Here is a 13,918-nt window from a genome sequence, read left to right on the forward strand (position 1 = left end):
GGTTTGGAACGACATGGGGGTAAGTGATTAATGACAAAATTTTCATTTTGGAGTGGAGTAACCCTTTAATGTTTTTGAAAGAAGTCTCTTATTTGCTCACCAAGGTTGCATTTATTCGATACAATAAAAACAGTAATATTGTAAAACACTATTATAATATCAAATAACAGTTTTCTGTTTTTAATATATTTTAAAATGTAATTTATTCCTGTGGTGACAAAGCTGAATTTACTCCAGTCTTCAGTGTCACATTATCCTTTAGAAATAATTGTAATATGCTGATACATTCTTTTCAGTATTTTTTTTTATTTTTTTTATTTTTTTTTTACAAATAGTGATGAAAGGACAGCATTGTCTATAAGTATTTTTTAAAACATCCAAGAATGATCACAATGATGATGATCATTATAATTAAATAAAAATTGAATGTACATTCTAAAAAATAATATACATAATCAATGATGTATAATAATATATACAATCAGTGATACAATGCAATCTAACATTTATTAATAATATATTTACTAATTTATCGATTAGGCGATATACTGTAAAACTTTTTTCCCTTATTACTGAATATGTTAACAGTTCAATTTCAATTAATAATTGTAATCAATTGATAGCCTTTTAAATATTTTTTGTTTTAAAATTATGAATTCTGTTTAATGTTTAAAATAAACTTCAGAATTTTCCAAGTACCCATGAAACCTATTTAAGTACCTCCTATGGTATAGTGTAACATTATAGTAGTTAGTAGTGAGATTGGTTGTTTTTCAGTGAGTATTGGGCATTTCAGCTGATCATAGGTCATCGTAGCGTGTTTTCAGTGCTGGAAAATGTGCCATCTTTTCAGTTTTTTCTTAGGTTATAAAGGACTCTTTTATTTACCTTTCTGTTCTCATTCTTCTGAGAGTAAATCATGTTCTCAGTCTGTACATCTAACCATCTATGGCTGTGGTTCAGGAATGTGGACATTCTCAAAGGGTGCAGAGCTGCCCACTACAACTGCGCCTTTGACGTCTCTTTTCTATGCGTGTGTGTTTGTGTGTGTGCTGTAAATACAGATAATTTTGACTGAACAATAGATCACTTTGAGACACAAAACGGAGTCATGTTCTAGTGAGCACCCAGTTGAGTTTTCAGTGTGTTTATGTGTTTGGATTGAGTATTGTGTGTAATGTAGCCAGTATTGTCAGGGATGGGTAAGCACCTGAGTTACTGATGCTCACAGACCTTCTGGTATGTTACAATGGATTCAGTGTTGTTCTGACTGGTTTGTTGGTTTAGTATTTCAACATCGTCTTGCTGTCTTTCTTGCAGGTCACAGGTTTGAAGATGTCCCTGGTGTGCGGCGGCACCTGGTTAAGAAGAGCGCTAAAGGTCAGGTGGTTCACATCGGCAAGGACCACAAAGAGCCCAGCAGTCGTATCCGGACCAAGTTGGATCGAACCCCACATGAGGTGAGATGCCAGCTAACTAGATTATTTTCCCCCTATCCACTTGGAGCTATTTTCTAGGCTTGGGGGTTTGGTGTAGCTATTTAAATATGCATATTATGTCTTCAGTATCACCTTAATAACACAGTTGTAAAAATATGATTATTAAAATCTTAAAAGATTATTTCCAAAATAGCCCCACCCCAAACTCGCACGATTAAACTCGAGTCGATATTGCTGTGTTTGGCTGGTCAAAATGTTTTCAAGAAATCAACCTACTAAAGTTTCAATATCAAGCAAATTGCATACTTTAGCTGTAATGCTTTCTTATTCTTTATGAGAAAATACAGTAAAAGATTTAGATTTAGTTTGCATGCTGTACAAAGCTGATATCACTACCACTGGCTCACTGAGCCTGCTGTTGTTTATTAGAGGAGATCATGGCCCTGTTACATGGACTACAGGGTTCGTCATGCCCGACAACTGAAGGTAGGGTGACACAGAGCTGGTATGATTGCTTTGTGGAACAGCTGAAGCTTGCGTGTGGTTTTTACTCACCACTTGTTTGCTAATAAATCTGTACCACTGGTTTTGTGGAAGGCAGTGGATGGTCACAGTAACAGAACTGTGTATAACTAAGCTGGTAGAACTACTTGTGTAGAGCTGTTCAGTCATTATAGAATGACACTTTTTGATATATGAGTAGAACTTGTCTGTTAACATTACTAACATTATTTAAATTTTTGTAACATTACTTAAAGAGACTAACATTTAATGTAAATGATAAGAGTTTACGTGCTTGTCGAATCAAGTGGCTTTTTTCCCTACAGAAATTAACACTTTTAGAACTTAAGGTGAGAGTTAAAGACATTATAATGATACAGAAGATTTCGATTTCAAATAAATGCTGTTCTTTTAAACTTTCTATTCATCTAAGATCCAGAAAAAAATATCATAGTTTCCACAAAAATATTAAGCAGCACAAATGTGTTTAAACTTATTTCAAAAACTTAAAAAAATCTTATCAACCCCAAACTTTTTTGAATGCAGTGTAGCTTATATATATATATATTATGGCATATTGGCCTTTTTAAAGTACACAATATATTTAGGATTCACATTTAACATATGTAATTTAAAGTCTCTTCAAGTAGTGATGTTACTCATAAATAAGCAAAAAACTCTTTTCTAACAACCAATTAGAAATTTCTCAGAGAACTTCAAATGCTTAAAATGAGTTTCAAGGTAACTGAACAGCTCTACTGACATCATCAACTTAAACACAATAAATTAGGTTTTATTTCAACAGCTGAAATCTGCAGATATTTTTTGGATGGCTTGCCTGAAAAGATTGCTCCTGACTGAAAGAAAAAAGAAAGAAACAAAACTACAGATATAATCCACAAGGAAATGTAGACTAATTTTAATCTCATCTGCTTCTTCAAATGAAGTGTTTAGCATTGCCTGCAATGATGCATGAACATTTTTTTTTTTCTGTAAGGTTGTGAGGTGTTGTAAACGCTTACATTTGACATTTTATAGAAAGAATGTATACTGAACCTAATCTGACTCAATGAACACATATTTTCTTCTAACATGAACATATTGGCTTTCCATCAAATTACTTGTACTGGATCTAAAAATGTACAACTTTGAAAGAAAAGTTACATAAATCATAAATGTATGTGTTCTCTCAGGTTTTTGTTGAGCTGAATGAGTTACTGATGGATAAGAATCAGGAGATGCACTGGAAGGAAACAGCTCGTTGGATAAAGTTTGAGGAGGATGTGGAGGAGGAGACAGAGCGCTGGGGCAAACCTCATGTAGCTTCACTCTCATTCCGGAGTCTGCTGGAGCTCCGCAAAACAATTTCGCATGGTGAGAGAGGAATACAAATACAATGTGTGAATTGATTGCTAACTTTAGTTTAAATTACTCTGATTTCTTACATATTTAAAATGCTTTTTGGTGTGTCTGATGTACTAGTGGTGTAATTTTACAGGTGCAGTGTTGTTGGATCTGGACCAGAAGACACTGCCTGGTATTGCTCATCAGGTTGTGGAGCAGATGATTATCTCAGATCAAATCAGAGCACAGGACAGAGCCAATGTGCTCCGAGCCCTGCTCCTCAAACACAGGTTAGTTTCACATAGGTTATTTGAACATTACACTGCATAAAGAACACCTTACTCATTTGGATCATGCTTTGTTGTTCTTCTGTTTGTCAGTCATCCAAGTGACGGCAAGGAGCACAGCTTATTTAAACGGAACATCTCAGCAACCAGCCTTGGCTCTCTCATATCTCATTACCATAGCAGTAACCATATCGCCGCACCGGAGCCCCCTGCCACAGACCCGCTCATCGGAGCACTACGTAACTTTGAGTCACGCATTAGTGTAGACTCAGACAAGAATGAGGTGCTGTGTACATTAAAATCTGTGTGTGTTTTTAAGAGGCAAAGAATGGTAAAATAGACAATCACAACTTTCCCTCTCTGTTTCCACAGAAAGACACACCCCAGTTTTTTGGTTTGCACAAGACCAAATCTAAACATGAGCTGAAGCTGCTTGAGAAGATTCCAGAGGATGCAGAAGCAACCGTTGTCCTTGTGGGTCAGTTAACTGTCCGTATATAACTCACAACAGTCAGCACATGACATATTATGACATATCTGTTAAAGCCATGATGCAGATGATCTCGATTTTCACAGGTAGTGTGGATTTCCTGGACCAGCCCACCATGGCCTTTGTGAGACTGCAGGAAGCGGTTCTGTTAGAGTCAGTTCTAGAAGTGCCAATTCCAGTGCGGTTTCTTTTCGTGTTGCTCGGCCCACCCAATGCCAACATTGACTACCATCAAATCGGCCGCTCCATATCAACACTTATGTCTGATAAAGTAGGTCTCATTAAATAAGAGATTGCACCCAAAATTATTATTCTGTCATATTATGATATATAGACTACCGTTCAAAGATTTGGAGTGAGTAAAATTTTAGCCAAATCAGCATATTAAAATGATTTCTGAAGGATCATATGACACTGAAGACTGAAGTAATGATGCTGAAAATTCAGCTTTGCCATAACAGGAATAAGTTACATTTTAAAGTATATTAAAATAGAAAACAGTTATTAGAAATTGTAACAATATGTGACCATGGACCACAAAACCTGTCATAAGGGTCAATTTTGTGAAACTGAGATTTATACATCATCTTAAAGCTGAATAAATAAGCTTTCCATTGATGTATGGTTTGTTAGGATATGAGATACAACTATTTTAAAATCTGGACTCTGACGGTGTAAAAAAATCTAAATATTGAGAAAATCACCATCCATATGAAGTTCTTTGCAATGCATATAACTAATCAAAAATTAAGTTTTGATATATTTGTGGCAGGAAGTTTACAAAATATCTTCATGATCATGATCTTTACTTTATATCCTAATGATTTTTGGCATAAAAGAAAAATCAATCATTTTGATCCATACTATGTGTTGTTGGCTATTGCTACAACATGACTGGTTTTGCGGTCCAGGGTCACATGTTTCACAATATTGTTGATTATTCTTTATTTTTGATCAAATAAATGCAGTATTGGCAAACATAAGAGACTTCTTTAAAAAAATAAGAAATCTTACCAAACCCAGACTTTTGAATGGTAGTGTATAAATATCTAAAAATCGTTGAAACAAGATAATTTTACTGCAAGACTTTGAAAACATCTCTTTATACATTTGTTTTGCCACATTGTCAGAAGTATAAACAGCATTTCAAACGTCTCTTCCAGCACTTCCATGAAGCGGCGTATTTGGCAGATGAGCGGCAGGACCTGCTGACAGCCATCAACAGCTTCCTGGACTGCAGTATTGTGCTTCCTCCATCTGAGGTTGGAGGAGATGAGCTGCTGCATTCCATCGCTCGCTTCCAGAGAGAGATACTGCACAAGAGACATGAACAAGAGATCAAACTACAGGCCAAGGAACCCAAGAGCCCCGAGGACATTGGTAGAAGGCTCTCGCTCATATACAGCATACAAAAGTGAACAGATCAGTTTACTGTTTATCCAAAATAAATGTATTGAATTACCTTTTTCATTCGCTCTTAATGTTCTCAGCTCTTCATCCTCCTATGAAACCTGAAGACGATCCTCTTCGGAGGACGGGTCGGCTGTTTGGCGGGGTTATCCGAGATGCGCGCCGCCGCTACCCCAAATACATCAGTGATTTTAAAGATGCCCTAAGTCCTCAATGCATGGCCACGGTCATATTCATTTACTTTGCTGCCCTTTCTCCTGCCATCACCTTTGGAGGACTATTGGGTTAGTCAGAGCTCTTCTTTTTACTATATAAGCCACTGTTTTAATGATGCATCTAAAACAAGGAACTTTTGCCAAATGAAATGCTTTCTCTCCTCCCCAGGTGAAAAGACAGATGGTTTGATAGGTGTGTCAGAGCTGATTATTTCCACTGCCGTGCAGGGAATGTTATTCTGTCTGCTTGGGGCTCAACCTCTGCTGGTGGTGGGCTTCTCTGGACCCCTTTTAGTGTTTGAAGAGTCCTTCTATTCAGTTAGTATTTCTGATAAATTAATACAAATACTACAATTCACACAACAACAAAAAAATTGTGCTTGCTAAAAGTGTAGTTTAATTTACAAAATGAATGCAAATAGCGCTGATTTTTGAGAATAAAGCACATTCTGTATTAAGCATAATTTGAATATAAAGGCATCTTTGGACTGAAAATCACAGTATATAATAAGTTGAAATACTTTTCTGTGCTATTGCAATGCATTTAGAACCTGTGTTAGGGAAGAAGACTGAACTTTTGTGTGCAAAAGTGGCACAACTGTTTAGTGAATTCGCCCCACAACTCAAATGTGAAATGTTTCACTGGAATAATAATATAGCAGCAGCAAAACTGAATATGAATCAATGTGTTTGCAGTTCTGTAGGTCCAATGAAATCGAGTATCTGACAGGACGTTTGTGGATCGGAATCTGGTTGATCATAATTGTAGTTCTCACGGTGGCCTTTGAAGGGAGCTTCCTGGTGCGATTTGTGTCACGCTTCACCCAAGAGATCTTCTCCATCCTTATCTCTCTCATCTTCATCTACGAGACCTTCTTCAAGCTGGGCAAAGTATTGAGATTTTTTTGGTGGTGTTTACACTGCTGTTCAAAGGTTTGGGTTTTGATGTTTATGTACACCAATGCTGCATTTATTTGATCAAAAATACAGTAAAACAGTAGTAGTGTGAAAATCACTCTAATATGCTGATCTGGTGCTCAAGAAACATTTTATTATTATTTATGTTGAAAATGTTTGTCAATTTAATGCATCCTTGCTGAATAAAAGTATTAATTGATTAAAACAAATATCTTAATGAGCCCAAACTATTGAATGGTAGTGTATGTTCATTAAAGATGTTTAAAAGCAATCAGTGGATATTCAGACAGTCTTTTACACTGTGCAGATCTTCATGGATCATCCTCTCAGAAGCTGCAGTGGGCGAGAAGAAAATGACACTGCTTTACCAACACCCACAAGTGACGGCAGGTCTCCAGATGCCTCTCAAAACCTAAACCAGCCAAACACAGCTCTCCTTTCCCTGGTGCTCACGGCTGGCACCTTCTTCTTTGCCTTCTATCTGCGTAAATTCAAGAATAGCGCTTTTTTCCCTGGCACGGTGAGCCAGTGTCCCAGTTTTGTGCCATTTACGCAATGATGTCTAGATAAACATATATACGTAGGACAAGTTTTTAATGACAGTGTCAAATATCTTTGTGTGATAAAGTGGCATTGACCATAGTAATGTTGTCTGTTCTCTTTTGCTCAGCTCCGAAGGGCTATTGGAGATTTTGGAGTTCCTATTGCAATCTCCACCATGGTTCTGTTGGACTACAGCATTAAGGACACTTACACACAGGTGAGACACGAAGACGTGTTTATATAATTTGATTTATGTATAATCTATGAACTGGTTTTCTCTTAGCATTTTCCTCTGAAACACCCAACTTCATTGTACATCAAGCTAAATTTTAAACAACAAATTTCAAAATTACGTCCGTCTAAATGTTTTTTGAACTGTTTTGACATTTCTGAAGTATTTAGATGAAATTATAGGATCTGAAAATGGGATTTTTTTTTTAAATATAAAGAATAAAAATCAAACAATTTAAAGGGATAGTTCACACATAAAACAAAATTGTTTCAAGCCTGTTTGAGTTTTTCTTCTGTTGAGCACTGTAGCAAATTATAGCTCAAAAGGGAATTATATATAAATAATTACAATTAATTATGATTAATTACAATTATTTATCTCAGCTGACAATAATAACTGTAGCAGAATTAAATTGCCATCAACTGATCTGTCCGTCCAGCGAACATTCAGTGCAAGTTCATATCAACTCTAAGAAAGGATATTTCCTTGGCCACAGAAAATACTTTCCTATTAATGCATTAGAGCATGTAGCGAGGGTCAAAATCGTAAAGAGACATTTAATTTGCCAGGCAGAACCAGAAACTCATGTAATTGTGAAAAGCACACAACTTTTATTAACTAAGCACTAACGCAAACTAGTCTAACAAACAAACAAACATACAATCACTCATACATGGGGAAAGGGCAAATGAGAGTTGATGGATGAAACCATCAGGAAACCAGAGAATGAAGCTATGAAAAGAGTCAGTTAACCACCTGAATAAAACCATCAGCACCATTTATAATGGGATTTATAGCTTATACTAAACCTCTGTTTCGTTTAGTTAAATGTACGATACTTGCAATGCCTTTGGTCGTTGAACGAGTGTCCGGATGCAGTCTCGGATGAAAATTCTGATGGTTTGAAGGTTTGGTGGTGTTGGAGTTCTTTAGGTTCTTCCGGGTTTGAAGGGTGATGAACTCCAAAAGATGTTATTCTGGCTCGGTGGTAATTGGGAGTTTTTTTCCAGCTAAGAAAGAGATCTGCTGAGATCCGAGGATCCTTGGTTGAAAGGAAAGTCAAGGCCGCAAGGCCTGGCACAAAAATTTAAGGGTGCAGAAGAGTTCCAGCTCACATCCTCCTCATCCTCTTAGGATCTAACAGAATCGCAGACTGCAGGGGCGTCACTGATGTGAGAGCTTTATCTGCTATAGAGGTCACACCTCTGGGGAGTCAAAGAGCCTATGTTGACTTGAACTTTTGGACTTGAAAGTTTACGACTCTTTGTCTCCATGCATGGTAATTTGCATATGAACCGGATTGGAAGTTGATATACAAACTATTAAAGATTCTTAGAACACTTATATGTTGCATAGGTATGGAATATACACTCAATTAGATCATCTGAAGACGAATTGATAGAGACCACACATGGTATAAGTGAGGTAATATTAACTAGTGTTCTATCATAAGCATGCCTAAAACAGTATACAATACACAAAAACATATACAAGAACAGTAATAATATACACAATGACCTGAAGATATGTGTGTTCATTCAAAGAAAGGCTTTCTTTGAATTAACTAGAGAAGAGTCCATTTTTATGGCATAATGTCTTTTTCCTAAGGGGAAATGAAGTGAGTTGCTCTGCCCGCATTCCTTTGAGCAATAAAACAAGTGTTATCAGATAGGTTGCCATGGAACCAGAGACCTGGTCTGCCTTTCTTAGGTGTTAGATGCATTTCGGGGGAAGGGTCCACAGACCCTCATAGTTGGCCCTTTGGTTAGGTGAGGGGGCATAAGAGATTATTTGTTAAATATAACAAATAGTTGTGTGTCTGATTGGTCCAAATGCTACAGCACAAAATAAGTTATTTATTTTGTCATATTATTTTTATTGTTGCAAATTGCATTTTTACATTTTATACCACCCCACCCACCATAATACGATTTTACCCAGACCTAACTAAGCAATCCCCAATTAGTACACAATGACAACTGAAAAGTGAAAAAAAAAAAAAAATGAAAAAAAATACATAAATTATAAAATACATACATATACATACACATACATAATTTTATATTTTATATATTATCATAATTAAGATAACATAATAATGATAAAATAAGGGGTATACATATATATCTCCACTCAATCCATGTCCAAGATTTGTAAATCATTAAAGAATGTGATAAATTGTTACCATTTTTTAAAAATAGATTTTTATTTATTTTATTTATTTAGTCATTTAGCAGATGCTTTTATCCAAAGCGACTTACAAATGAGGACATAAGAAGCAATCAAAACAATGGGCAGATATTCAGAGTTTACAACCTGAGGAATTAGAGAATTATTGATGAAAAGAATTGTAAGAAAAATCAAATAAAAAAGAAAGAAAAATTAATTGGGGGAAAAACCTACCATCCCATCCCATACCCTGAACATCACTCAATTTCTTCTCTCCATTCCCAAACAATGCAGGCAGAACACCAAAACTCGGGGAATCTCCCATTCTCAAAAACTGTATCTATTCCCATCTATGTCGTATGAAGTCACTCCCGAACATATGGAGTAACATAAAGAACAGTCATTTCAGGCAACATGAAAACATTTATCTAAACTCACTGATCAATTATCAAAGTACAACTGCTTATAAGATGGTGTCCTTTGCATAATTATCTCTACATAATACCTAGGAAGTTGAATACCGTTCGTTAAACCATTGCTGTGCTTCTTTAGGACAGTCGAATTGAAACTTCTCATCATCGAGGTCAATCATCAGGCGAGCAGGGAATTTAAGAGGGAACCTCACGTTCTTCTCACGCAGGCTGTTTCTCACAGCTGAAAATGCCGCCCTCCTCTTAGCGACGCTGGAGTTGAGATCAGGAAAAATGAAGACCTTACAACTCTGATAGAAGAGCTGGTTCCAATTCCCACGGCGAACAGTTTTTTCTTTATCGCTGTAGTAGTGAAATCGCACGATCATGACTCTAGGCCTTTGATTCTCTCAGCCAGCCGAAGACACGGGGCCAATACGGTGCGCTCTATCCAGCAGTGGGGGAGTGGGAAAGATTTCTGACCCGAGCACGTCCTGGAAAAACTGAGACATGATTGTAACCGGATCGCTCCCTTCTGCTCGCTCGGGGATGCCGATGACCTGGAGATTACAACGTCGAGAGTGTGACTCCAAGTCCTCCACTTTATCGGTGATTTGCTTGTTAGCCGAAGTCAACTTTAGCACCATCTGTTCCAGTGCTACAATGCGGTCGCTGTAATCGTTCAAGTGCTGATCAAGCTCGTCAATGTGCCGTCCTTGTGATTCAATGCTCGATTTAAAACTAAGGACGCAACAACCGGGGCAAGAGCAGAGTCGATGGCTGCTTTCACCTGTTCTGTGATGGTAAATGTTAGCTTGGAGATCAGAGTAACAGAGATTTTCCAGATCCAATGGCAGCTTGTCGCCATGACTCTCTATCACGGTTGCTGACGATTTAAGTTTCCGTTGCCTTTCAGAAGCCACAAGTCCTTCCAAGCTACAATCGTCGAATAAATAGTTTGAAAAATAAACCACCAAGTGTATTTAACGTTTCTGACACCCTGAAAGGTATAATAGATCGACAAAGTGCTCGGGAGCTAAGTTCAAGCGCGTCTTCTCACTCGCATGCTCAGCCGGAAGTCCAAAATTAATTATTTTGAAGAATGCTGATAACCAAACAGTTGACAGTAGACTTCCATTGTATGGAAAAAAATACTATGAAAGTCAAAGGCTACCATGAGGTTACCTGGATTATTTATTCAAGTGGAGGGTGAATAAATGATGAATTTTCGTTTTAGGTGAACTATTCCTTTAAGACCAAAGATTTATAAAAGTCATTTAGTCATTCATTTTTTACTTCTTCTATGATATTTAATATGCTATTGTGATTTAAGAGACTTCTTGAAAAGTAACATTTTGAAAAGTGAACTCAAGACATTTTAATACTTTTTAAGGATTCACTCCTATTTATCAAAGTATCATCTCAGTACTTTTTTGTAAAACGGCAGTCACATTTACTGTTGCACCGTAAAGGTTTGTAGATGTATCCAGTCATTTAAATAAGAATCCACATAATTGGGTATTTTGCGTGAGGGTGAAAGATGTCCTAGTACAGATTTCACATGTTGAATTTGGTCATGCAGATTCACTCTGCTGACCGATAAAACGCAGCTTGGTTTGAAAGTGACTTCTTTGTGAGCTGTGCTTCAATAGACAATGGACCTTTTTGCCTGTGATATTTCGCTAATGTGACCATACCTTAAGGGTTGTAAGATACCTTGAGCTTTTTCACTGATTAAAGACTGGACAATATTTGTATGTCTTTATAGCAAATGACTCCATATCCCCAGAAGTCACCAGACACACGACTCCCACACAATTTGTGATCTTTAAACTTCTTTCCTCTCCATATAGAAACTTAGTGTGCCTGATGGCTTCTCTGTGACCAGCCCGGACAAGCGTGGTTGGTTAATACACCCACTGGGCTCTGATGGCCAGTTCCCCATTTGGATGATGGTTGCCAGCATTCTACCTGCCCTGCTCGTCTACATCCTCATTTTCATGGAGACTCAAATCACCACGTGAGTCACCGGCATTCACTAACCTGTTCTGACCATACCTATAAACCTCCATTATGTTATTCCTGGATTTATATTGATTCAGTTTTCCTTTACAGTCTTATTGTGAGCAAGAAGGACAGGATGCTGGTTAAGGGTTCAGGGTTTCACTTGGACCTGCTGATCATCGTGTTCGCGGGTGGCGTTTCAGCGCTGTTTGGGCTGCCGTGGTTGACCGGTGCTACTGTTCGTTCTGTCACTCATGCAAATAGCCTTACAGTGATGAGCAAAGCTGTTGCACCTGGTGACAAACCACGCATTCAGGAAGTGAAAGAGCAGAGAGTAACAGGATTTCTGGTGGCTCTTCTAATAGGTGAGTGGCTTAATTTAATGGATGATAAATATCATCTACAGTAGGCCTATATCTGCACTACAGTGTTTAGCAGCCAATATAGTTTATTGTTATCAGACAATATTGGAAATATATCAGCTGATATTAGATTTTTATTTGTATGTACCTATTTCTCCCATTACATTGCCATTATCTAATGCTCATATTTTAATACTTTAATAACATAAATAATACCTACTACTAATACATTACTTAATACTTTACAATGAATAATACTTTATTGTAATAATAATTTATAAATAATTGTACATGTTACATTTTTACTTTAGCAAATGTACGTTATAATTTTGTAATGCCTACATTTGCTTGTAATACTTGTTAAAATGATAGGTTTTTAATGTTTTATTTTTAATTTAAAATAGAATTGGTTATTAGCCGCAACATAAAAATAATTATTGGCTTATTGGTCGTTTTAATATCATTGCATCCTTAAATTCTAACATGTTTTCTCAGTGAATGGCTTGTTGAGCTATTAGTTATAATTTCTTTATATTTGTTGTTTGGAACTGACAGTAGATAAACTCTCTTCCCTCCAAAGGTCTCTCCATTGTGATTGGAGATGTTTTGCGGAAGGTTCCTATCGCTGTGTTGTTTGGTATATTCCTCTATATGGGAGTGATGTCTCTCAATGGGATCCAGCTAACAGAACGCATGATGCTGCTATTTATGCCACCGAAGTACCATCCTGACCACACCTATGTCCGGAAGGTTTGTCATTGAGAACTCAGCTAAGCACAATATTCACCGCTCTTAAATCAATAATCAGATGACAGTGTGTCTGGAACGCAATTCTCAAATTGTCTCTTCAGATTTAGCTGTGCTTTAACCATGGCCTTGTCTATTTCAGGTGCGTACTCTACGCATGCACCTGTTCACGTGTTTGCAGCTGGTGTGCCTGGCTGTGCTGTGGGTTGTAATGTCAACCTCGGCCTCATTAGCCTTCCCGTTTGTTCTTGTCCTCACTGTGCCATTCAGAAGGTTCCTGCTGTCCCGAATATTTACTCACCGTGAGATACAATGTGTGAGTGTTTCTTTTCTTTTTGTTGATAGGAAAAATTATATTTATAGATTAGTTATTTTCATTTTAACAACTGTGCCATATTGCTGTATTGACTTTTTTTTTTTAAACATGTTTAGTCAAGTCAAGCCAATATTATTTGTATAGCGCTTTTAAAAATGCAAATTGTGTCAAAGCAGCTTTACATCGGCTTGATATAAATCTGGGTGGCTTTATATCAGCTTTACAGTATTTAGACGGGGAAATAGTTTGTCGAAATAGTGTCACTCTCCTCTGGCCAGATAAAATCAGCAGTTTAAATCTAGGATAAAGCAGAATCAGATTGTGCAAAGGACTCATCTGGTTCCTGTGGTCTTGTCCCGATGGCCGTCTTGGAGACAGGGTCTTCACTGGGGATCAGTCTCTGGGACTCATCTAGGTGTCCTGGCTGTAGAGGTCATCTCTAGGTGCTGATCCACCATCTGATCTGGATACAGTCTGGATCTGGGTGGCTACGGTGACCTCAGAATAAGAAAGAAACAGACTAATATTAGC

At 37.2% G+C, this 13,918-nt stretch overlaps 1 protein-coding gene across 2 annotated transcripts in view; it reads left to right on the forward strand.

The window, feature by feature from the left end:
- The window catches only part of LOC306880783 (anion exchange protein 2-like), a 30,295-nt gene that overhangs the window by 11,429 nt on the left and 4,948 nt on the right, over nucleotides 1–13,918 (forward strand). Inside the window, exons 7-23 of one of the 2 annotated variants that reach the window (XM_079434543.1) lie at nucleotides 1,321–1,460; nucleotides 1,869–1,925; nucleotides 3,134–3,314; nucleotides 3,439–3,574; nucleotides 3,665–3,854; nucleotides 3,944–4,049; nucleotides 4,148–4,332; nucleotides 5,225–5,441; nucleotides 5,552–5,755; nucleotides 5,856–6,004; nucleotides 6,383–6,577; nucleotides 6,912–7,124; nucleotides 7,275–7,364; nucleotides 11,812–11,978; nucleotides 12,074–12,327; nucleotides 12,905–13,074; nucleotides 13,214–13,387. In XM_079434543.1, the coding sequence (XP_079290669.1) occupies nucleotides 1,321–1,460; nucleotides 1,869–1,925; nucleotides 3,134–3,314; nucleotides 3,439–3,574; nucleotides 3,665–3,854; nucleotides 3,944–4,049; nucleotides 4,148–4,332; nucleotides 5,225–5,441; nucleotides 5,552–5,755; nucleotides 5,856–6,004; nucleotides 6,383–6,577; nucleotides 6,912–7,124; nucleotides 7,275–7,364; nucleotides 11,812–11,978; nucleotides 12,074–12,327; nucleotides 12,905–13,074; nucleotides 13,214–13,387 (2,828 nt within the window). The remainder of the gene's footprint in view (nucleotides 1–1,320; nucleotides 1,461–1,868; nucleotides 1,926–3,133; nucleotides 3,315–3,438; nucleotides 3,575–3,664; nucleotides 3,855–3,943; nucleotides 4,050–4,147; nucleotides 4,333–5,224; nucleotides 5,442–5,551; nucleotides 5,756–5,855; nucleotides 6,005–6,382; nucleotides 6,578–6,911; nucleotides 7,125–7,274; nucleotides 7,365–11,811; nucleotides 11,979–12,073; nucleotides 12,328–12,904; nucleotides 13,075–13,213; nucleotides 13,388–13,918) is intronic. The other variant, XM_079434544.1, reaches the window with a different exon arrangement.

The sequence above is a fragment of the Barbus barbus genome (assembly GCF_936440315.1).
Source record: "Barbus barbus genome assembly, chromosome: 15".
NCBI classification, from domain to species: Eukaryota; Metazoa; Chordata; class Actinopteri; order Cypriniformes; family Cyprinidae; genus Barbus; species Barbus barbus.